Genomic DNA, 26,296 nt, shown 5'->3' on the forward strand with positions numbered 1-26,296 from the left:
AAAGTCAATCATACAACAAGGAATACCTTTGTTTAGTATTCAGACAATGCAAACTTCGGGATACAAAACATTAGGTACCTCGCTCTTTTGTGAAGTGGCGTTGTCTAATGAATACGCGCAGAGAAAACGTAATCAGTGAAAACATATACAAATTTATTCCGCCAATTGTTTTGTTTTAAATTGAATTTATACATACGAAACAAATTGGATGTTTCCTCAGAGTAAGAGTACAGTAGTACGTTTACATCATGTACCTATATTCCTTATCAACCGTCGTGTGCACGTGAGCGAAAGGTAACTAATTCAACAAATAAACCCTACACTTAAAAACAGCTAACAGAGATGGAGACAACTCTCGTGAGTATCCCTGTATACCATCTATACCATCCTTATCTTATTTCTACACAGTCACCACAACCGGTAACTGTCAGGGACCCATTAAAGTCTTGTGTTGAAATAGCCTTTTACAAACGGTAGAAGGTTTTCCTAAACATTATATAAATAGTGCCCTTGTCTGAGGGGAATATGGAGGATTGTTTCCCCGAGGGAACATTATCTTCCCTCGCCTATCGGCTCGGGAAGATAATGTTCTCGAGGGGAAACAATCCTCCATATTCCCCTCAGACAAGGGCACTATTTATTTTATTATACCGAATAGATATCAATTTATCGATATCCTCCTCAAATATTGAGGCAAACCTCTTGGACGTCTGCTCCATGTTTACAAGTTGTCTGTGTCACTGTTGCGTTTGTAAGAATTGTCTCCCTTCTCAATGTTCGGGATTTTCCTTAAGAAACAATCGTGCGTTTTCGGGCGGAGAGGGGAACATTGCAATATCCCACGGCAATGCTGACCGCTGTTTCTGACACTGCATATTGTTTCAGGTCATGTGATTAGAAATTGACCAATAATAAGGCGAGAATCTTACATAAGGAATAATAAAAAGAAATAGTTTCATATCCGCCGAAAAGCATCTGGGGCCATAGTCATGACGCTTGATGTTTGTCCGTCTGTCTGTTTCTTTTTGGGACGACAATTGATGAATAAAAAGTGAAATAAATCTTAGATCTTGAAGGGGGGGGGGGGGGGGGGGGGGGTTCTGTATATTGATTAGGGGCATGGTTGACCAAGTGTCAGCATTCCTAAATTACCGAAGCATACCGAGATTATAACGAAAACATTAGACCAGGGTCGAAACTCTTTCTAAAAAGACCATGTTGTGTTTCGGGAAGCAACGGGCGATCATTTGATTATCTTGCAACACCATTCCACACACTACATCTTGGTGATTTCAATATCTCCACACGTTGTTAGTGATGTCAATATATACACACATTGTACATTGCCTTCAATATATTCAAACTTAGTTTTGAACATTTACAACTTAACTGACGATTAACTCGGAATCACTTTTGCTAAAATATATTTAGCTGCCTTTCTTTAATTCAAACTGATGATTATCTTAAGAAAAAAAGCTATATACAATTTTATCATTTGCTGCCATATCAAATTTTACCTTCCAAATTCTGCTCTGAACGATACTTTTTGTTTTTATGAGATCTTTCTGGAACATGAAGAAATGATAATTAACACCAATATTACTTAAATAACTGAAGAAGACGTCGATATCGGCCATATTATCATCTCTATAAGTTCTATGACGACAATAATGGCTACCATGACAATAATGGCTATCATGCCGTTCCATCGCTTGTTTAACATTATCTAAACTCGTAGTTTTACATATTCATTTATTGTCCAATACATTATACCCCCTTTGGCTCTAAAACGTTTTGTTTAAATACGATCTATGTGCAGCAATTTCCTGATGGAGTTGTCACTTATCTATCGAAAAAGTATTGGTACGGAGATGTTTATATAATTCGAAAAGTGCGTTGAAGCTCGTCATGGTTATTAAATGGCAAACCCCAGGAGAAATATCAACAGAATATACAAAATGTATATCTACAATGAGTTTTAATTTGTCAATAGGTTTCTGAAGCATCTGCAATTAATTATTGACGTATAATCGACCCGTTTTTATAAGCTCTGATACATTTTGGAACTATTGTTAATGAGTTTCAAATAGCAGGAGAAATGGTCTATACAAATTATACCCTTAAGAGTAACCTTTTATGACGGTGTCCTGGTAACAGGGCAATAAGGGGACAGGAGATTGTCCAGGCAGGTGAATACCCTATATTGGTGTCCTGGTTACAGGGTAATAAGGGGAGAGAAGATTGTCCAGGCAGATGAATACCCAATATTGGTATCCTGGTTACAGGGCAATAAGGGGACAGGAGATTGTTCAGACAGGTGAATACCCAATATTGGTGTCCTGGTTACAGGGCAATAAGAGGACAGGAGATTGTTCAGGCAGGTGAATACCCAATATTGGTGTCCTGGTTACAGGGCAATAAGGCGAGAGGAGATTGTCCAGGCAGGTGAATACCTAATATTGGTGTCCTGGTTACAGGGCAATAAGGAGAGAGAAGATTGTCCAGGCAGGTGAATACCCAATATTGGTATCCTGGTTACAGGGCAATAAGGAGAGAGAAGATTGTCCAGGCAGGTGAATACCCAATATTGGTATCCTGGTTACAGGGCAATAAGGGGAGAGAAGATTGTCCAGGCAGGTGAATACCCAATATTGGTATCCTGGTTACAGGGCAATAAGGGGAGAGAAGATTGTCCAGGCAGGTGAATACCCAATATTGGTGTCCTGGTTACAGGGCAATAAGGGGACAGGAAATTGTTCAGGCAGGTGAATACCCAATATTGGTATCCTGGTGCCTGGTTACAGGGCAATAAGGAGAGAGAAGATTGTTCAGGCAGGTGAATACCCAATATTGGTATCCTGGTTACAGGGCAATAAGGAGAGAGAAGATTGTCCAGGCAGGTGAATAACTAATATTGGTGTCCTGGTTACAGGGCAATAAGGGGACAGGATATTGTTCAGGCAGGTGAATACTCAATATTGGTATCCTGGTTACAGGGCAATAAGGGGACAGGAGATTGTCCAGGCAGGTGAATACCCAATATTGGTATCCTGGTTACAGGGCAATAAGGGGACAGGAGATTGTTCAGGCATGTTAATACCCAATATTGGTATCCTGGTAACAGGGCAATAAGGGGACAGGAGATTGTCCAGGCAGGTGAATACCCAATATTGGTATACTGGTTACAGGGCAATAAGGAGAGAGAATATTGTCCAGGCAGGTGAATAACCAATATTGGTATCCTGGTTACAGGGCAACAAGGGGACAGGAGATTGTTCAGGCAGGTAAATACCCAATATTGGTGTCCTGGTTACAGGGCAATAAGGGGACAGGAGATTGTCCAGGCAGGTGAATACCCAATATTGGTATCCTGGTTACAGGGCAATAAGGGGACAGGAGATTGTCCAGGCAGGTGAATACCTAATATTGGTATCCTGGTTACAGGGCAATAAGGAGAGAGGAGACTCATACACATTACACGTTTATAGGATTGGATCAAACTGATTATGTTTAATGAACCTGTTAAGTTCCCCATGATAGACAGTTTATTGACTGCATTTCGTACACGTCGTAACAATGTAAGCCATCCAATCTCATTGAGTGAGAATGGATATGCGATAAAAGATATATCATGTTGCAATATGGATTTTTTATTTCCTCGTTTGCGCATTTGATGACAAGCGATGACCTTTAGCAATGGTAGGCAATTGTGCAGATTGACCTAGTCTTCTGTCTGTATTGTATATAGTTACGACAAGGTTGACGGAAAACAACATTACACGACGTTTTAAAATTACATATGGTAGGTTATATAATACATCCGATGTCGGACACGAAATATGACAGCTCTTTTTCAAGATATCGTTTTTTAACACATGTGGTGTTAACACAAGTACTTAGGTGAGGCTAAATCAACCACAATTGACCTTCTGATTAGTTGACCTTCTGACCAATTCTCTTCTGACCAATTGATCTTCTGACCAATTGAGAACTATATCTACTTTTTTTTCCTTTTTGCATTGTGTCTCTAGAGACAATTACATGATTTCGCGCGATAGAGTTAAACGTTTTATGGCCCGGATCCTAAACAAGACAATATCGAATGGCCGGTACAGACGATAATAGTCAAATTTACTTGGGGACATGAAAATAAATCGGCGTAGTTATTGTTACATAAAGGACCTACGGTTGTTTTTAACTCCATACACGCAGTATTAAAGTACTTAGACTTCGCACGGAATTTATTGTCTCGTTAATACAAGGGGAGAGTCAATCGTTAATTCAAAGCTTTCGCAACTATTTGTACGAAAAAGGCAACTTTGGATGGTGACCAAGCTATCATTTACCGAGTCTGAGTCCATGGATGTAATAGTTCACCAATCGCTTATTTAAAGTAATTTCTGTACCAGCATCCATGTATTCAGGAATTTGTCTCAGGGGTAAGTTCGCGAAATCATGTATTCGTGAATATGTCTGCTGAGGTAAGTTCGCGAAATATAAGTGGTTTATATGGTGATATATAAGTACATATCGCGTCACAAAGTTGCAAGATAACGTAGTCACATATCACTTGGGCCAACAAGAAAATGAATTATATTCGTTTATAACTTCTTCAAAATTTCTGTACTGCTTGACTGCCAGAGAAAGCTAACGAAAATTTAAAAAATGAAGCTCTTTTAAAGAAATTAAAGTGTGTGGTTGTGACATTACATGAAAGCAATTCGATTTCTAGAAAACATTTATCAGAATATCAAGTGTAACGCAGTGTAACTCACGATACTTGATTAATGAACATTCATTTCACTGACATCGGATATTGTTTCTCAGTTCGATTTATTTTATCAAACACCCCCACTACCAAAGATGCATAATTCATTCTGAGCGTAAAGTTTGAAAACAAATTACAGTTATTGTGCACCTGCAATTTCAATTTGTTCATGTAATTTTGCTGCCAGTTCTGTCTGAAGGTGAAAGTGCGATACAATAAAGGGCATATTTATGCAGGGTGAATATGCTTCTCGAAAAGAACGCGTCTTCGACCCAAGCAGGATTTGGTTTGGTTTGTTTTTGTTTAACGTCATATTAACAGCCAGGGTCATTTAAGGACGTGCCAGGTTTTGGAGGTGGAGGAAAGCCGGAGTACCCGGAGAAAAACCACCGGCCTACGGTCAGTACCTGGCAAGTGCCCCACGTAGGTTTCGAACTCGCAACCCAGAGGTGGAGGGCTAGTGTTAAAGTGTCGGGGCACCTTAACCACTCGGCCACCGCGGCCCCTAAACCCACCCAAGCAGGAGCAAGGTGGGGAGGGGGGTATACATACTGTGTCTCGGTATATGTCGTTATAGGCATTTCTTTTCGTTTTGTTATGACTATCAACAGCAAAGGTAATTAAAGACGGTTCCTTATTTGTGTGAAGCAGGTGCGCGACTTATTAGATTAAAGTCAGGAGACCCCTATATGTATTCAATTAATGACGAGTGTAGACTTGGAGATAAACCATAAGGCCAGCTCTCTCTCCATCCCCAGCCCCAAACCCCTCCCCAGCAAAACTTTTCTGTGATTTGTTTTCCGTTGTTGGTATCTCCTTGACACGTGACTTCTTACATGACCCTGGCTGATGCAAAGACGTTCAACCTTGTACAAGAAATACGTCTTCTTGAATAAGAGAGAATATTGTTATTTGAACGATGAGTAAACCATATCTTCCAACATCCTATGTTTATATGTCGTAAAATGCATTCATTATAATAAATATACTGTGCTCGTTAGGAAATATATGTCACCATTGATTTCAGAAACCAAATTATTTTTGATGAACAGCTCTAGTGGTTATGAACTTAGAATTTGCGAGTACGCAAGTACAAATTAAACTCCAAATAGAATAGTTTTCCGAAAATGGAATACTAGATGTTGATCTGTTCTGTCTTTTCTTAGAAGAATTTATTTCTACACACCCCGTGCACTGAAACCTATCAAACATATCGCATTTGTTTCTATAGTAACAGTCTTTTGTTTCTATAGTAACAGTCTTTTGAGGCTATTTTTTTGAAAAGAAAAGTAAGATATTCAGAGAGAAAAGCATAGATCAGTTTTGAATAATTAATGGAGTACGTTTGTATTATATCAAAAAGCAAACGCATTGGGGTGAAATGAAGCTGATTGCTAACTTCTTTAAACAGTTGAAATTCCTCACTGGTGGTTCTGCGTCATGTTCCGCTGGATTCGATACTGGTACCACTACAAGGTACAAAAGACCTTTCCCAGATGTGAGCAAAAATCACTCCACGCCAACATTTAACGATTACTTTGCCGTAAACTGCATAGATTGCATTAGTAATTCATTAGAAGTAGTTTTTTCGCCATGGGATTCAAACTTGTATACCTGCTGTTTATCACTATTGGAGTGTATAAAACAGCGCATTGCACTTTCACTGTATACAGGAATACATCCAGGAGTGCACTACCCATCGGCTTCAAACCTGCATTAGTATCTTTACGTAAATGTAACGTGATGTTTGACATAATAGGTTTACATATTTCATAATGAATTGAAACAGTGAGTAAAACGTCACCAGGAAAGGTATTATAATGAAACATGCCTTAAATTGCCCAATATCATGTTATGTTAATTGCTTTGATTGACTCGTTGTCAGTGTGAACGAGCGTGGTGTGGTGCCGTCGTCAACAGGTTACCGCATATATCAAACCCTTTCACCAACATAGTTGGATTGTGTTATTATGTAATGCCATTCCGGATTCCGGAACCCGGCACCTTTTCCTTTCTGTATTGATTGATATATGTTGTTGCGTTTCCGGTTCTCTCCGAAGTAAAACTGTTTGACATACAGTTTGTGTGTAAAGTGACTATTTTGTGATTAATCGTCATACACTACTAGCATTTATTGATTTTCTGACTAATGACCATTTTAAATTCTTACCTATTACTACGCAGATATTTAGTAATAATGTTCAATTTCATCGCGTCATTAAACCGAAACGTCATACTCGAACGTGCTACCTTGGTTTAGTTCTATATTGTTTGGTCTCCCATGAGTGTTTTTGGAGGTTCGTGTCTGGTTTCTTGTGATAACGTGGAACTGATGTCGAATGTATAGTGATTCCTTACTAAAAGTTACTTCCGACGATAACCAACACAACTGGACATTCCACCCACTCAAATTATGCTGACAACGGACGAAATAGTCTTCCTTCTCCTAAATTTTGAGTATTTAACAAGAATTGCAATAACAATTCTTAGAGACAATGGTTTGTCAAAACCTAAAGCCTTCATGACATGGGCCAATATATATTACCATTAGGCAATATCATTTACCATCTAAACAAAATGAGATTTGTTCCTCAGAAAAAAATCTCAAGGTTTTCTTCGTAATCATGATTGTGTCCACGATGGATACATACATGCCAATCAAATTTATACATCTTCAACACATTGCTATTTCTAAGCCATTTCGTGAAATAATTTCCCCGGAGCCGTGTTACCATGGAATCGATAGATTGAAAAGCGCAACAAGGAAGCAATATTGCCAAGTCTACAACAAACATATTCGATATTTAAGATATGAAATAGAAATTTGAAAAAAAAAGATATATCCATTTTATACATTCTTTAGTTTTGAAAGCTGAGCCTTCACTTTTGAGGATGCGTATTTGTTGTAACTTCATAAGGAAGAAAAAAATGGTTAGACAGAAAAGAAAAAAGAAAAGAAAAGATCACGGACGAATTCTAGAAGGATCGAACAGCTGTATGGTGTAACTAACATCACTGACGAGTCCTAGAAGGAAAGGCCAGCTGTATGATGTCCCTTACTACACTGACAAGCCCTAAAAGAACGGAACAGCTGTATCATGTCCTTAACATCAGTGATGATTTCTAGAAGGGTATAATAGCTGTATGATGTCTCTTACATCATTGACGAGTCTTATAAGGACGGAACAGCTGTACATGTATGATGCCCCTAACATCACTGACAAGTCCTAGAAGAACCGAACAGCTGTATGATGTCACTAACATCACTGACGGCTTCTAGAAGGACCGAACAGCTGTATGATGTCACTAACATCACTGACAAGTCCTAGAAGGACCAAACAGCTGTATGATGTCACTAACATCACTGACGGCTTCTAGAAGGACCGAACAGCTGTATGATGTCACTAACATCACTGACGGCTTCTAGAAGGACCGAACAGCTGTATGATGTCACTAACATCACTGACGGCTTCTAGAAGGACCGAACAGCTGTATGATGTCACTAACATCACTGACGAGTCATAGAAGGACAAAACAGCTGTATGATGCCCCTAACATCACTGACGAGGCCTAGAAGGACCGAACAGCTCTATGATGCCCCTAACATCACTGACAAGTCCTAGATGGACCGAACAGCTGTATGATGTCACTAACATCACTGACAAGTCCTAGAAGGACCAAACAACTGTATGATGTCACCAACATCACTGACGAGTTTTATAAGGACGAAACAGCTGTATGATGTCACTTACATCACTGACGACTTCTAGAAGGACAAAACAGCTGTATGATGTCACTAACACACTGACAAGTCCTAGAAGGACCGAACAGCTGTATGATGCCCCTAACATCACTGACAAGTCCTAGAAGGACCGAACAGCTGTATGATGTCACTAACATCACTGACGAATCATAGAAGGACGAAACAGCTATATCATGTCCCTTGCATCACTGACAAGTCCTAGAAGGACCGAACAGCTGTATGATGTCACTAATATCACTGACGACATCTATAAGGACCGTATGGGGTAGTATCAGTTAATTGTACTCTGTTGTATTTAACGCTCTATTCGTTTTGACAGGTGCGTGTATCTATTGTCTTTGATAACCCTTTGATGTCCCATGAAAGTATTTCGGTTATATATGGACGGCACCATATGAAATGAGGTCAGCTTAAACAGTAATATCACTAAAATGCTGCCGACACACTGACATGACATCTCGCCCGGTCCATTTATGACAGTTATGTAATACGGAAATTGATGTTACCCAGTACGAGTTTTATTTCCATGCACACATTCTCTGTCTTAACTCACTGATCCAGCTCGCAAACAAATATCTTGGGGATAATAGAATAATACATATTGTAGATAGTGTATCCGTGATAATTATTCAATGGTTGCTTGACTTATTTGGCCAATGATATGTCAAGGTCACTGAGTCTGTGACACATTTGTTTACAGTTTACACTCATGCTTAATATGATCACTTATTTCCATTTTACAATAACAGTCCACTAAACCAATACAAATTGTCTGTATCCACGATCGTTCAGATAAGGTGAAATTGAGAGGTACGTGGAGAATCATACATTAGCAAGTTACAATCAAGACTTGGGGGTGTAGCTGGTCACAAACAAGACATGGGAAAGTAGCCGGTCACAAACAAGACTTGGGGATGTAGCCGGTCACAAACAAGACTTGGGGATGTAGCCAGTCACAAACAAGACTTGTGGATGTAGCTAGTCACAGACAAGACTTGGGGATGTAGCTGGTCACAAACAAGACATGGGAAAGTAGCCGGTCACAAACAAGACTTGGGGATGTAGCCGGTCACAAACAAGAGTTGGGGATGTAGCCGGTCACAAACAAGACTTGGGGATGTAGCTAGTCACAAACAAGACTTGGGGATGTAGCTGGTCACAAACAAGACTTGGGGATGTAGCTAGTCACAGACAAGACTTGGCGATGTAGCTGGTCACAAACAAAACTTGGGGATGTAGCTAGTCACAAACAAGACTTGGGGATGTAGCTAGTCACAAACAAGACTTGGGGATGTAGCTAGTCACAAACAAGACTTGGGGATGTAGCTAGTCACAAACAAGACTTGGCGATGTAGCTAGTCACAAACAAGACTTGGGGATGTAGCCGGTCACAAACAAGACTTGGGGATGTAGCCGGTCACAAACAAGACTTGGGGATGTAGCTATTCACAAACAAGACTTGGGGATGTAGCTGGTCACAAACAAGACTTGGGGATGTAGCTGGTCACAAACAAGACTTGGGGATGTAGCTAGTCACAAACAAGATTTGGGGATGTAGCTAGTCACAAACAAGACTTGGGGATGTAGCTAGTCACAAACAAGACGTGAGGATGTAGCTTGTCACAAACAAGACTTGGGGATGTAGCTGGTCACAAACAAGACGTGAGGATGTAGCTTGTCACAAACAAGACTTGGGGATGTAGCTGGTCACAAACAAGACTTGGGGATGTAGCTGGTCACAAACAAGACGTGAGGATGTAGCTTGTCACAAACAAGACTTGGGGATGTAGCTGGTCACAAACAAGACTAGGGGATGTAGCTAGTCACAAACAAGACTTGGGGATGTAGCCGGTCACAAACAAGACTTGGGGATGTAGCCGGTCACAAACAAGACTTGGGGATGTAGCCGGTCACAAACAAGACTTGGGGATGTAGCTAGTCACAAACAAGACTTGGGGATGTAGCTAGTCACAAACAAGACTTCGGGATGTAGCTAGTCACAAACAAGACTTTGGGATGAAGCTGGTCACAAACAAGACTTGGGGATGTAGCTGGTCACAAACAAGACTTGGGGATGTAGCTGGTCACAAACAAGACTTGGGGATGTAGCTAGTCACAAACAAGACTTGGGAATGTTGCTGGTCACAAACAAGACTTGGGGATGTAACTGTCACAAACAAGACTTGGGGATATAGCTAGTCACAAACAAGACTTGAGGATGTAGCTAGTCACAAACAAGACTTGGGGATGTAGCTAGTCACAAACAAGACTTGGGGATGTAGCTGGTCACAAACAAGACTTGGGGGTGTAGCTGGTCACAAACAAGACTTGGGGATGTAGCTAGTCACAAACAAGACTTGGGGATGTAGCCGGTCACAAACAAGACTTGGGGGTGTAGCTGGTCACAAACAAGACTTGGGGATGTAGCTAGTCACAAACAAGACTTGGGGATGTAGCTGGTCACAAACAAGACTTGGGGGTGTAGCTGGTCACAAACAAGACTTGGGGATGTAGCTGGTCACAAACAAGACTTGGGGATGTAGCTGGTCACAAACAAGACTTGGGGGTGTAGCTAGTCACAAACAAGACTTGGGGATGTAGCCGGTCACAAACAAGACTTGGGGGTGTAGCTGGTCACAAACAAGACTTGAGGATGTAGCTAGTCACAAACAAGACTTGGGGATGTAGCTGGTCACAAACAAGACTTGGGGGTGTAGCTGGTCACAAACAAGACTTGGGGATGTAGCTGGTCACAAACAAGACTTGGGGATGTAGCTGGTCACAAACAAGACTTGGGGATGTAGCTAGTCACAGACAAGACTTGGGGATGTAGCTAGTCACAAACAAGACTTGGGGATGTAGCTGGTCACAAACAAGATTTGGGGATGTAGCTGGTCACAAACAAGATTTGGATATAGATATCTATAATTCCCGTGTTATGTCATTGATGGTATTACGTTGTAACTAGTTTGGGTTATAATTTTGTTATAGTTCCATATTTAGTTTGACGATACTACATTTTTAGATTATAGCTGTTGGACAAGCCATACCGGTGCAATATCCTGTAATGATCTAAAAATTAACAAGCGCAATTTGATTATCTATATCAGGTCCATTGTAAATTGGACGTGTGCTTGGATATTGAGTCGACACAAGCAACAAGCAAAGCTTGATAACGATTTGATTGGCAATTATGACATAATCAAAACTTAATAATAACATATAATAAGTTTATTTTACAGGAAAGCAGCATTGCTCATCATCTAGCAGCTGATAAACATATATAACAAACCGGTTTCACTGACAGTTATGAGATTAAATTAAGCGGGCAATTATCATGATAAAATTACTCATTTACAAAAAAAAAATAATATTAAATTTAATTAATGTGTGAAATCTTTAACATGAATGTTAAACGTCTTGTCATTTGTTAAAGTCCTGACGACACAGTTTCATTAATAAACTTTAGACATCGCAAATGCATTGTCGATACAACCTTGTCAAGTGTATTATGAACTGAGGACTCCCGAAAGATCAAAAGATATATATACAACCGTCATTGAAGGGATTTAGTCCTCGGACAACCGTCATTGAAGGGATTTAGTCCTCGGACAACCGTCATTGAAGGGTTTTTAGTCCTCGGACAACCGTCATTGAAGGGTTTTTAGTCCTCGGACAACCGTCATTGAAGGGTTTTTAGTCCTCGGACAACCGTCATTGAAGGGATTTAGTCCTCGGACAACGGTCATTGAAGGGTTTTTAGTCCTCGGACAACCGTCATTGAAGGGTTTTTAGTCCTCGGACAACCGTCATTGAAGGGATTTAGTCCTCGGACAACCGTCATTGAAGGGTTTTTAGTCCTCGGACAACCGTCATTGAAGGGTTTTTAGTCCTCGGACAACAGTGTTGACCTAGTTATTGGTCCTCAGACAGCCATATTGAACTAGTAATTGGTCCTCGGACAGCCATATTGAACTAGTAATTGGTCCTTGGACAGCCATATTGAACTAGTAATTGGTCCTCGGACAGCCATATTGACCTAGTTATTGGTCCTCTGACAGCCATATTGAACTAGTAATTGGTCCTCGGACAGCCATATTGAACTAGTAATTGGTCCTTGGACAGCGATATTGAACTAGTAATTGGTCCTCGGAGCGCCATATTGAACTAGTAATTGGTCCTCGTACAGCTGACCTAGTTATTGGTCCTCAGACAGCTGTGTTAACCTAGTTATTGGTCCCCGGACAGCTGTATTGACCTAGTTATTAGTCCTCGGACAGTTGTATTGACCTAGTTATTGGTCCTCGGACAGCCGTATTGACCTAGTAATTGGTCCTCGGACAGCTGTATTGACCTCGTTATTGGTCCCCGGACAGCTGTATTGACCTAGTTATTGGTCCTCGGACAGCCATATTGACCTAGTAATTGGTCCTCGGACAGCTGTGTTGACCTAGTTATTGGTCCTCGGACAGCCATATTGACCTAGTAATTGGTCCCCGGACAGCTGTGTTGACCTAGTTATTGGTCCTCGGACAGCTGTATTGACCTAGTAATTGGTCCTCGGACAGCTGTGTTGACCTAGTTATTGGTCCTCGGACAGCTGTATTGACCTAGTAATTGGTCCCCGGACAGCTGTATTGACCTAGTTATTGGTCCCCGGACAGCTGTGTTGACCTAGTTATTGGTCTTTGGACAGCTGTGTTGACCTAGTTATTGGTCCTCGGACAGCTGTGTTGACCTAATTATTGGTTCACGGACAGCTGTATTGACCTAGTTATTGGTCCTCGGACAGCTGTATTGACCTAGTAATTGGTCCCCGGACAGCTGTATTGACCTAGTTATTGGTCCACGGACAGCTGTGTTGACCTAGTTATTGGTCTTTGGACAGCTGTGTTGACCTAGTTATTGGTCCTCGGACAGCTGTGTTGACCTAATTATTGGTTCTCGGACAGCTGTATTGACCTACTTATTGGTCCCCGGACAGCTGTGTCGACCTCGTTATTGGTCCTCGGACAGCTGTGTTGACCTAGTTATTGGTCTTTGGACAGCTGTGTTGACCTAGTTATTGGTCCTCGGACAGCTGTATTGACCTAGTTATTGGTCCTCGGACAGCTGACCTAGTAATTGGTCCTCGGACACCTGTGTTGACCTACAGATGTACAATGTAGTTATTGGTCCTCGGACAGCTGTATTGACCTAGTTATTGGTCTTTGGACAGCTGTATTGACCTAGTTATTGATCCTCGGACAGCTGTGTTGACCTAGTTATTGGTCCTCGGACAGCTGTATTGACCTAGTAATTGGTCCTCGGACAGCTGTATTGACCTAGTTATTGGTCCCCGGACAGCTGTGTTGACCTAAATATAGTTATTGGTCCTCTGACAGCTGTGTTGACCTAGTTATTGGTCCTCGGACAGCTGTATTGACCTAGTTATTGGTCCTCGGATAGCTGACCTAGTAATTGGTCCTCGGACAGCTGTATTCACCTAGTTTTCGGTGCTCGGACAGCTGTGTTGACCTAGTTATTAGTCCTCGGACAGCTATGTTGACCTAGTTATTGGTCCTCGGACAGCTGTGTTGATATAATGATTTAACGATTTGAATAACATAAAAAGATAATTCTAAAAAAAGATACGGCCAACACTGAATACTCTTACCATCCACAGTTTATGAATTCAAAAACAAATCGTGTCCTCGTTAATTACAATTAATTTCTGTTTGATTATCTGTGTGTGTCTCGTCCATGATGTCTGTGTGATCGTCTGTATCTAACTGTTCCATCACTATGACATCTGTGGTTGTGTCTACTAAATCCCTACAAAATATCTATGTTGATTATAAAATCCTCAATTTGGTCTGGTGTCCAACATTCTAAAAACCAAGACATCGTTTGGCAGACTATTCATTATATTTTTATCAAAGTTTTGATTAGCGTTCGCGTCGGCGATACCGATTTGTAAGCCATCGTTGTTTTGACAACTGATAATTGAACGTTACCGTATAAATCTATGATAGCGAAGAAGAAATCCGAACAGCATGGTGTGCTCGCGTGTGGTGTTATATCACAAAACATAACCAGTACTATTATTGGACGGCTTTTGCAGTATTGGTCGGCTCGAGTTCATATTACGAAATCATCGCATAGACAGATTCATCTTTATTACTGGCTTACATGTATATTTATTCAAGAAACAATATCATTGTAAATATATATGGAGGTCCTTGCTGACAGAAACTGAAATTCGACCTAGTGCAGACAGATGTTTTGTTACAATGAGAGCAAATCGCCGACAGGAAGTTGTCCTCGCATTTCAGCAATTGCCACGTATCATATCGGTGACATTTTACCAAAGATAGATACTAAGACAAAAGTGAATCACATATACAGACGTCTCCGTCAAAAACACTCTTTTTTATATAAATAGATGAATTATTATTCACAAGCTGATGGAAGTTTCTTCTACTTTGAATGTTACTGCGGTTTTTGTATCTTGAAAAGTCAATTATTATCAGTACGATACAAATGATGTGACGGAAACGGTCATCAATATCTCCTTACTTACGATTTTGACGGTGAAAACAAAACAATGAAAGGAGTTGTATCATTGAAAACTTGACATAATTGTTTTTCGCGTGTATATCGTACATTGTAGGTCCTCTGACTTTATTACGTAAATACACCAGTTTTTCTTAACACAATTAAAAGAAACCACTCAACATTTTTGTTTAATGCGTTTTACGTTTTTAATGAATTGATATTCACAACCCATACTTTCCGTCTCAGATTAACTATGGTTGTCAAGCACAGCGTGTATTGACACAGAATTAGTAGTGACGTGGCCAAATGTTGTATAGAAGCTATACACTTCAGCCAGTTGTTAATATGCACTCATTTCCTCAATATTTAGTTTAGTCTTTGACACTTGAAGTTAGCTAAGTGTACAGAGATCATTGGTTAACAGAAGAACACGCTAAAATGCGTTGATCTGTCCTTTCAAAATGGCGTCGTCTAGTTAACCTTCCGTAAAGTCACAAAGGGACAACGTCATCCTTATGTTCCCGCGCTTATTAATCTACGCTAATTCATGCGCAGTCAGAATTTACTAATATATATGTATATAGTCGAGTTTTGTCAATATATTGTCGGTGCAAATAAATGCATTGTCATGGTATATAGATATATTGTCGTGGTATATCAATATATATAATCATTTGGAGTGACCAGCGGAAACGAATAACTGTTAAAATGATAACTACAATTCGTTCAGCTATTTGATAGGTTTGTAACAGAGCGCATGATTAATTAAATCTATGGATCGAACCCGGGACTTCTGGCTGACTAGTCTTACGCTCAACCGATCGAGCTAAAGAGAAGTACTAGGGTTACATATTTGGTAGGCTAAATATGATTAAAGAGTATTCACTTTTGTATAAATTTACACTCCGGCGTCCGAAAAAAAATTGTTTATGTTATGATGAGATCAACATACAGTAACACGCTGGCCGTAATATATTCCGTTCGGATATTGGAGAATTTGACTTGTAACATCACAATTGTTATTTTGTTCCATGTTCAATAAATGTCGAATCATGATCATTTGTGTGATTTTTTCACTTTTCTGCTATTTACATCAATCTCATTGGTCAGTCTAAGTAGCGTTAGACACCGGACCTGTTGTTTACATCAATCTCATTGGTCAGTCTAAATAGCATTAGACACCAGACCTGCTGTTTACGTCAATCTCATTGGTCAGTCTAAATAGCATTAGACACCAGACTGCTATTTACATCAATCTCATTGGTCAGTCTAAGTCTGGCGTTAGACACCAGACCTGTTGTTTACATCAATCTCATTGGTCAGTCTAAGTAGCATTCACACATCATACCACGTTAGATCGTTAAGTTTAATCCATAGTCGATACTTGACGTAAATGTTCTGCTGCTATTGTATCATGATATATCTGAATGTCGATCGACATTGTATCATGGCGGGAACTCTTCAACATATTTGGCCATAAAATAAATGGAATAAACTATATATTGGTACATGTCTCTGTCATGTAGATGATGGAAATCTCACAACATTACAGACTCAGTCATAAAAAAGACCAGTTGAAAGGTTTTGGTACTCGATAAAACGTTCGATCAGTTAACTTTGGTAAGACCGGCTCCTTAATGGGCAGATGACCCGTGATATTAGCGGGGAGGACAAGGTCAAAATACTGAAAACGTTACATTAAGGGTGGAGTGACCTAGATTTACGGATCTTTTAAAATGGACTTTCGCTAGTACATGACTTAAGTATGTGTATGTATTATTTATAACGGGAGTGTCAGCAGTATACAGTGACATAAAAGGGTGATAAAAAAGCCCAATCTCCACGTCAGTATATCAAGCCTAAAGCAATTTAGCTCATGCAATTGTGTGGGAAATAACTGATATGATATAGTTTGGCAAAACAATTCACATATAAGGAGCAAGCTACTCGGAACTAAGTTTTAATATTCAGTTATATTCCTTTCCGTGTTACCTTACTTGTTGTGTAACAACCTGTATTCCAAAGCATGCTGGTCGTAAGGAGTTCACTTGAAGAGGGCACCTGCTGAAGTGACGTTCGGGACTCTCTTGCACTCTGCGTCTATTATCAAATGTAGAGCGAAACATGTCCTTTTCTTAGATTCTAAAACATCCCCTAAACTGACGTCATCGGGGGGAACAATATGCAACCTGTAGATAAGAAAACTACAATGAGGTGCTCTTATGATATGAGCATTATATCAAGGTAGAGACGTTTTACGTTAACGCAGTTTACATACATCAAATGATGAGAGTGTTCAGACGGATGTGAAGATATCATATTTCTCATTATTTAAATGATATAAAAGGAAAACGTGTATTGAATTAATGACAAGGGAATTATTTGTAAATCATAATGAAATATTCTGTCGAATCAATTCTACAAAGTCCTGATTTATTAATCCCTCGCGATTCCATTCCATATTTACGCCTATTGTGCTTTCATTATTAGATGTTATGATAGAAGACACCGGGGAACCAAAAGTACGTTCACTGACGCGAAGAAAGAATAATATAAAAGTCATGAAATCGGATATAATGTTTTACTGTAATGGAAAATGCAAGTAACGTAGTGTAAGTATCATTTCATCTCGTATATTTAAGCGAGTTGTTTTTTAACGCTCTCGAGACACGATGTCAATTTGTCATTAAAGAAGGAAATTGCAACATAGAATAAGTCTCACATTTCAATGAAAAAATGATAGCTGATTATTCGTAGATAACTTGTGAGTATCGCATCACAATCACACAAGTACAGAATCATCGGTATCATATACAAGGAAATACCTGTACTATCGTACTAAATGTCGTAAGGGAGGGTGATAATTGTGGGGAAACCTGCCGGACCCTGGCTTATTTCTTTGGTGTATTTTGTTTTCAATTCAATTTATTTATTCCAAATGCAACACAGCATATAGGATAACACAATATTCATATATATGTATACATATTGCAACTTGAATGACAAGATGGCGGAGGGCACAACACAGGCAATATACTTACGACACATAATAATGAATAACATAATGATTTTGAAAACTTGTAACTGATGCATAACAATTCTGCATTTACATATTGCATGCCTATGACGTCATGACAGGATGACGACATAATTTAAACATGTACTATTCAATATAAGTAACATACTTTCTAAATATACACAAGAACACTATACTGTATATGAAAACTGTAATCTTAATTTCCAAAACACATTTAATTTAATTACTTACGAGGAGAGTTTTTCTTTCTGCAGTGGCATGTAACAAAAATTTACCCAATCTATTCAAAGTTTTAACGCTTTTACTGGAAAATAATTCTATCAGTTTATAAACACGTGGACGAGAATAATAATACTTTTTGATGTATCTTTTTCTTAATTCAGAATATGCAGGACAAAGAAGCACAAAAAGTACTTCGTCCTCGACGTCATTTCTAAAAACGACGCCACCGCAAAGCTGCACTAAACCTACTCTCGGGTCACCAACTTTGATCCGCTCGGTTTTTAGAACTGGTGCTTTCTCCATTGTATGTTCTCGTTCGATAGCCCTCGGTTTTTAGAACTGGTGCTTTCTCCATTGTATGTTCTCGTTCGATAGCCCTCGGTTTTTAGAACTGGTGCTTTCTCCATTGTATGTTCTCGTTCGATAGCCCTCGGTTTATAGAACTGGTACTTTCTCCATTGTATGTTTTCGTTCGATAGCCCTCGGTTTTTAGAACTGGTACTTTCTCCATTGTATGTTTTCGTTCGATAGCCCTCGGTTTATAGAACTGGTACTTTCTCCATTGTATGTTCTCGTTCGATAGCCCTCGGTTTTTAGAACTGGTACTTTCTCCATTGTATGTTTTCGTTCGATAGCCCTCGGTTTATAGAACTGGTACTTTCTCCATTGTATGTTCTCGTTCGATAGCCCTCGGTTTATAGAACTGGTGCTTTCTCCATTGTATGTTTTCGTTCGATAGCCCTCGGTTTTTAGAACTGGTACTTTCTCCATTGTATGTTCTCGTTCGATAGCCCTCGGTTTTTAGAACTGGTACTTTCTCCATTGTATGTTCTCGTTCGATAGACCTCGGGTTTTAGAACTGGTACTTTTCTCCATTGTACGTTCTCGTAATGATTTCGTTCGATAGCCCTCGGTTTTTAGAACTGGTACTTTCCCAATTGTACGTTCTCGTAATTATTTATTTCGATAGACCTTGGTTTATCGGCATTGTTTACATAGGTTACGTGTCAATATTGTTTTAGCAACTATCACAAAATGTGATTTGTTTTTGTACGATGCAAATGTGTGAAAATAATCTATAATTTGAATAATGAATGCTAATAAACGGATGTTTGTGTTTATCAGAAATCATGCACGGCGCAGTTTAAAATCAATACGATTTCAAAGAACTTTTAATGATGTCGTTTATATATGATGAATTTCACATAATTAAAACATTGTTAAATACCTCATCCTTGCACTATATAACATGCATTTTAAACAGGAAGATTGCTTAGAATATAAAAACATGTCTGAACAATTTAAGGTATATTTGCATATCAATTTTCGTTCGCGAGATACACTTTTTGCTCTATAGGTTGAAACAAGGCGAGCATGGCCTTGCGTTCGCCCATCTGTCAGTCAGACAACGAATGTTTACTAGTTATCAAATATAACCAATACAATATTAATGATAGCCGCCGATAATAGTCGGTGATACAGGTAAATGATAAACGACCTATGTTTAGTAGAGCATTGGTTCATAGCTAAAACATTGAGCCCATGTGATGTTCATGATGAAGGAACTGTCCTCCGCAGTATGCTTCAGTGAAGTAGCATTATAAATTCGACACCAGTTTTGCGCTGTCACAAATTAAGAGACAAATGCCATTATACTGCAGCCTCCCAAAACACACATCTACATCTTGCACACAGATCGAAGGCCGCCCCTAAATGACCATACAGTTGTACCAGTAAGAAGCGATCCGCCATGACCTGTCTGTGGTTAATTGTTTGAGGATTATAATAATGATGAGGAAAACGGCTTCAGGTTGATTGGTTAATTTAGGCTGTATTAGAAAGTTAAAATGGCGCTATTTAATTGCCTTCACATGTATATCAACGACAAATACTCTGTGCTTAATCAACTTTTAAAATCATTCGTTTTCTATTCTTAGTTATATGGGGAATTGACTGAGACCCGTTTGAGTTACAAAATTAACCCGCAGAACATACTTATTTTAGTTAGCTTTGGCATAAGCGGGATGATCACTGCCATATTTGTTTCTTTGGCAACCTCATAAAACACTCCTTCGGGGCGTGATGCGAAAACATCCGAGTAGCGCAAAATTTGATTATTGATAAGTAATTGACCTTCGGTAATCAGATCGACATTACCATCAGGGCCCCGTTAGACCTGACTATCAGGCATGGAGTATGATTTTAATTAGATTGTCATGTGAATATAATGGCGATAGGAAACAATGTAATTATATCATTTTTGCTTTTCGAGGATATCTTCTACAAAAACATTACCGCTTCGTGCTGTAATAATTAGCAAGACATTAGCTGATTGTTTACTGGGAGATAAAGGTATCAGAATCACCCAGTATAGCAATGTCACTACACACGGCAACGAATCCTGAAATTAGCCCTCCTTACGCGCGTGTCACCTAAAAATACGACACCGCTGAATTTTCTGCTTTACAAATAAACAAACCCCATTAGTCGTGGCGAGAAAGGGTGCTAGTGTCGTTTTTTTACGAGGAACTTTGGTCATAGCGTAAACATGAATTGTCTTTAAATGTTTCTTTTTATATCCCGTGATTTGTCTTCCCTCTCTTACTAATGGATTCCGTCCAACCGCGAACGATTTTAACCATGCTATAACATACACTCTTGTCCATCAAATTTCCTGTTCTGGACACTAGGTCAATAAATGACCGGTACACACAAACCTAGTATAGTTGACTCTAGAATTAAGGCTAAATTGAGGACCTTGCGTGATTGAGTGGACGAAAATTGCTTGTCAGTATAACCTCGATGCCAAAACGAGGTTTTGTATGATTGGAACGGTCGCGAAAATATTGCTTTAATTAAGAATGCTCGACACATTTAAGTAGCCCTTGCGAAACGTTTAAAGATAGTTCCGTTGACGAATCGTAATGGGTCAGCGGTATTACTTCGTGTGACCTATATAGCCTACAACTATTGGCAACGGATTTAGGACCTAACATTCAAGGAAGTTATATTGAATAGCTGTTAATGTGTGTGTAGAATGAACCCGATATGGAATCATCTCGGATGGTTAGGTCAATACCTACATTGACATATATAGGTACAATCGGAGAACTAGATGGGGAAGCGAGCTGTCTGTTTTCAAACAAGGAAACTCTAAATACTGAGAACGGGAATAAAAATATTAAGGAACAAGTATATACGTGTACCTTCAATACTAAGTTGTTTTCGCGAAATAACAGTTAATAATATAATTGGCCATCATGACTCTCCGATTAAAACTTGAAATTTGACATGCATTACCAGTGCCCATGCTAAGGTATTCTGTGTTTTAATTTTCAAAATTACATTGGTAGTTATCCTCGATTATACAAGCGTGTGCCGGAGTTTCTTCTGCCCATACTCATTACTCAATTAGGCCCTACTTGTAAATGACTTCATCTGTCGATGGGCCGTAAAAGACGCTACTCTATAAGAACATTGTTTTCCAAGTAGAAATCATAGTTTTATTAACGATACATCAAATAATGGATATTTTTACAAAAATGTTTCACAAATATTGAATTATAGAAAACTAGGTCAAATCCGAATTGATAAAAATGCGTCTGTTCGTCTCCTTGTCTACATTTGAGGTACCCTGTATATTGGGGCATTTTCTTTATTTCCCTCATTGGGCTGAGTTGTCAATATATGTATTCTGAAATGAATTTCATATAGCGAAATGGCTAATGGTGGTAAATGGTCTCGTTGAGTGCGTCCTAAATACAACTATTTACGTCCACTTTACGTCTTTTCTGTCGGTAGACCGCCTAGATAGTTTATACCAATGGCGACATTTTGTTAAATAGTGGCTGATACTTTAGACGAAAAAGCCCCATAATTATCTGGACATCCATTACTGAATCTGATAACCGAACGATAGGTCAGCAAAGCCAGTCGATTCCTCATGAATATTCCAACTGAACTTAAACCCAGTCGTAATACGGATTAAATGCTTTCGGCCTTGATATTCAGTGTCCACTGGTCAACATCGCGATGTAAATCCAAGGCAGTTCTCCATTTTGTTACTTTATTTTCGATTCAGACTTTTTATACATCTTCGAGAAATCCTTACCTAATTATGAAAATCAGATTAAAAAAATAATCATCTGTAGCAAGATTATCATATATCTGTACACTAGTCACTCACACGAATGAAACGAATTTAAATTAAGTTTTGAATTGTTTCAAGTTAAAAGAAAAACGATTAAAATGTGGTGTCTAGGAATGACGGGTCACAGACGAACGTTTATTACCTAGTGTATAAACCAATATTTATCTCGACCGGGACAGGAGATGGAGGGGGAGAGATTTATCTCGACTGGGGACAGGAGACGGAGGGGAGATATTTATCTCGACTGGGGACAGGAGATGGAGTGGAGATATTTATCTCGACTGGGGACAGGAGACGGAGTGGAGATATTTATCTCGACTGGGGACAGGAGACGGAGGGAGATATTTATCTCGACTGGGGACAGAGATGGAGGGGAGATATTTATCTCGACTGGGGACAGGAGACGGAGGGGAGATATTTATCTCGACCGGGACAGGAGACGGAGTGGAGATATTTATCTCGACTGGGGACAGGAGATGGAGGGGAGATATTTATCTCGACCGAGACAGGTGATGGAGGGGAGATATTTATCTCGACTGGGGACAGAGATGGAGGGGAGATATTTATCTCGACTGGGGACAGGAGATGGAGGGGAGATATTTATCTCGACTGGGGACAGGAGATGGAGTGGAGATATTTATCTCAGCTGGGGACAGGAGACGGAAGATTTATCTCGTTTTTATGAGGGGGACGGAGAGGGGGAATTATCTCGGGCCGGGGACAGGGGACAGGGGACAGGGGAACCAATAATCGTCATGGGCGAACGCTCAACTAAAGATTAAAATTGAGGCAGAGTCAATGGTCAATTTAATATTATAATGAAATTGTCCAGAAAATATAAGACGATCCAGCTTCAGATGAGATCGGATTTTCAGCCTCACCCTTACTATTTATAGAAAACCTTCAACAAATTGAGTGGCATTGATCTGACGTCTTCAACGGAAAAGATCTATTTAAAAGATGTGAAAGGGGGGGAAATGTAAGAAATGGCAAATATTCGTTCTGTAAATGATTAGACTTTCATAGTTTAAACCACACTTATTTCAATCTAAGAGATCTCTTGTTATCGGCGAAAATACTCGAGGACGGAATGTATGGTATTGTTTTACGGCCTATCGACGATCTGAGTCATTTAGGGCTAAAGGCGCACAGGTAATCAAGTTACCGTGATGGCAGATACTCCAGAATGTAATATCCTCATATAAAAGATAAGGTACCCTACAGGGGGTTTAATTGTCTTGAGAGGTAAAGAATACATTTATTTACTCTTGTCAGTTTCCATATCAGACGCAACATGAATGGTTAAACTTGCTGGAGTTTTATATTATCTAATGTGACCAAATCACGGACGTATGACAGATTGAGTTCTAGTGACCCAATCTCACTTATGACGTAAGTCTGACCAGTTTGGACCTCCTTCCCTCGTCCATCTTTGCGCTGGATGACAGACAGAGGTCAGGCGTTTCATTATAATGGTGATTGATAAGAATTGGTCAGCGAGTTCATGGGCGAGACAAACCCCCTTTAGATGTGTCATATTAATCAGGCCACTTACCGCAACAACACAAAGACGGCAAGAAAGGTCACTCTAATGGATTAACAAATATCACTTCATCACGGGCCCTACAAGCCAAATTTCCCGTTTTCGCGAATTAACTATTTGTAACTTATGTTTGGAGCCTTCGCATGCCATTATCCCTTCTCGATCTACAGTCATTAGCACCATGATAAATGCGGTGATTGATCGTATAAGGTGAAAATTAACTCTCTGTGGAGTCTATTCGTGTTCATACACCGGAAGTGGCCCTTTTTATCCTGCGAACCGGACCGATGGGATTTTATGGCTTATCTCTTTTCAGTTATCTATATCAAGTGAATTAATGCGAATTCATTAATTACATTATTGGCGAGAACACATGAATGGTGTATGTGGTTATTCAGATTAAAATCTCGCAAACAAAATCAAAACAAGAAAAGTATCATGTCGGTCAATATCGATGAATTTCTAAACCGTAACTCAGACGCATCATAAAAAATAAGTGATAGCTTTCAGAGATAATGTTATGTTAAAAAGGGATTCAGTAAACTAAATAGGATAATCGGATGTACATAGAATATCAATAGGTACAGCTATTGTTCGTCCGTCTCGATAAAAAAAACTGTTAATCAAATACCCACTGACACGACCACCGCAACCGGGAAGGTCGTTTCGTTTAAATACTGAAAGGGCATAAATTGTATAAGGTAAAAAATAATGTTCTTCTAAGACAATATAAAAACACTATTTCACAACAATTGCGAAACAAGTTTAATCACCTTATGTCAATCACGCATGTTGGCCCGAATTGAAGCGCGTGAGGGGTCTTACTATGGGAGGAAACTGGAGGACCATGAGAAAACTGACATGGTCGGGAAGAAGACCCCGCAATTTGTCTCATCCGTTGGGGAAATGAACCACGGCTGTCCAGGTGAATTCAGGTGTGTTACCATTGTATCACCCAAACGTGTTTTTGTACGTACGCCTTTACCTAAGATTTCTATTGTCTGTCGTACAATGCGTATTTGCATTTAATTTAATTTTTGCATGATGTCAAGAGTGATTTAAGTAATGACTGATTGCTACTATCTCCATCATGTAAGAATAAATAGGACGATATCAGAGTGAAGGTTCACCAATACCAAGCGGGGTGGTGTGTTTGATGTTCAGCCGACAAGGATGCCTTATGTAGAATGAGGGGTCCCTGGCGGATTGCGGGTTTTATATCTCTCCTCGTGAAACGAACAGGTAAAAAAAATCATTGATGTAGCTTTGTCGGGCGTCCTTTCCCTTCATATTACTCCAGTATACATTAGTCCGATGATACTCCCGACCGAGTTGTGGTCAGATCAATATCTAGGTTACAGTTACTATAAATAGAATATCACATAAGGAAGGCTTGTGTATTAATGGTTCAACTTCGACAAGTTAATTCCGTCCTTAAAATAGATATAATGTCATATGCGATAGGGCCTCGACAGAAATCCACGTGGGTTTAGTTTTGTGCTGTTTGGCGTGCTGTTAATGGCTACGGTCATTGAAGGTCTGTTTCCCCTACCTGAGAGCTACATGCTTGTTGTAGATTTCGAAACCACATATCTAAGATACTAATTCAACTCGTATCAGTCTTATGGGACCTAGCAGCCTTGTTAACAACCAATCAGTATAGACGAAAGTTAGGTTTGTTTTGTTTGTTTGTTTTCTTTATGGTATAATGGTTAGGACAATTGAGATATGGTTAAATTCAAGTATATCCGAATGTGTACAATTGGTAAGGCGAACTTAAAAACTGCCATCGGAAAAGTATAAATTAATTTTGATATCATACGGTTTGGTTTTTACGAGTGTAATGTTAATGTTGATAAGGTTTGAACAGTTCTCAAATATAAAGTTCCGGAATTCGTCTGCAACTGTATCACACCAGTGGAAAATATTGTTTGTTCAAGCGGCAAACATTGGAAGCTTTAGAAGTCGGAGGAGCTAATAAGGATGTATGGTAGACTGCACAAAAGTTGCAGATTACTAGATTTTATATTGATAACTTAGCAACACTTCCAAGTTTAATGATTAGAGGGAACTTGTTCGGAATTACTGCCCACCATTCATCTGCAAACTCTAATTAATAGTCGTTAAAATCACCACAATCTATATACATTCTTCGTCAGATTCTGAAACCACTCGAATAGAATGGGAAGGTTATTGATCCTATACTGATGAAGAAATATGTGAAGTTTTGGAATTAGATAAAGTATATAGAGTCAATGGTAGATTTTCATTAGACA

General features: G+C 39.4%; 1 protein-coding gene across 1 annotated transcript in view; it reads right to left on the reverse strand.

Moving 5' to 3' along the window:
* LOC117345420 (feeding circuit activating peptides-like) overlaps positions 1-18,630 on the reverse strand; it is a 31,601-nt gene extending 12,971 nt beyond the window's left edge. The window contains exon 1 of the mRNA XM_033908494.1: positions 18,577-18,630. Coding sequence (XP_033764385.1) covers positions 18,577-18,630 — 54 coding nt within the window. The remainder of the gene's footprint in view (positions 1-18,576) is intronic.
* Between the last annotated feature and the right edge of the window lie 7,666 nt (positions 18,631-26,296).

This window comes from Pecten maximus, chromosome 16 (assembly GCF_902652985.1).
Source record: "Pecten maximus chromosome 16, xPecMax1.1, whole genome shotgun sequence".
NCBI lineage: Eukaryota > Metazoa > Mollusca > Bivalvia > Pectinida > Pectinidae > Pecten > Pecten maximus.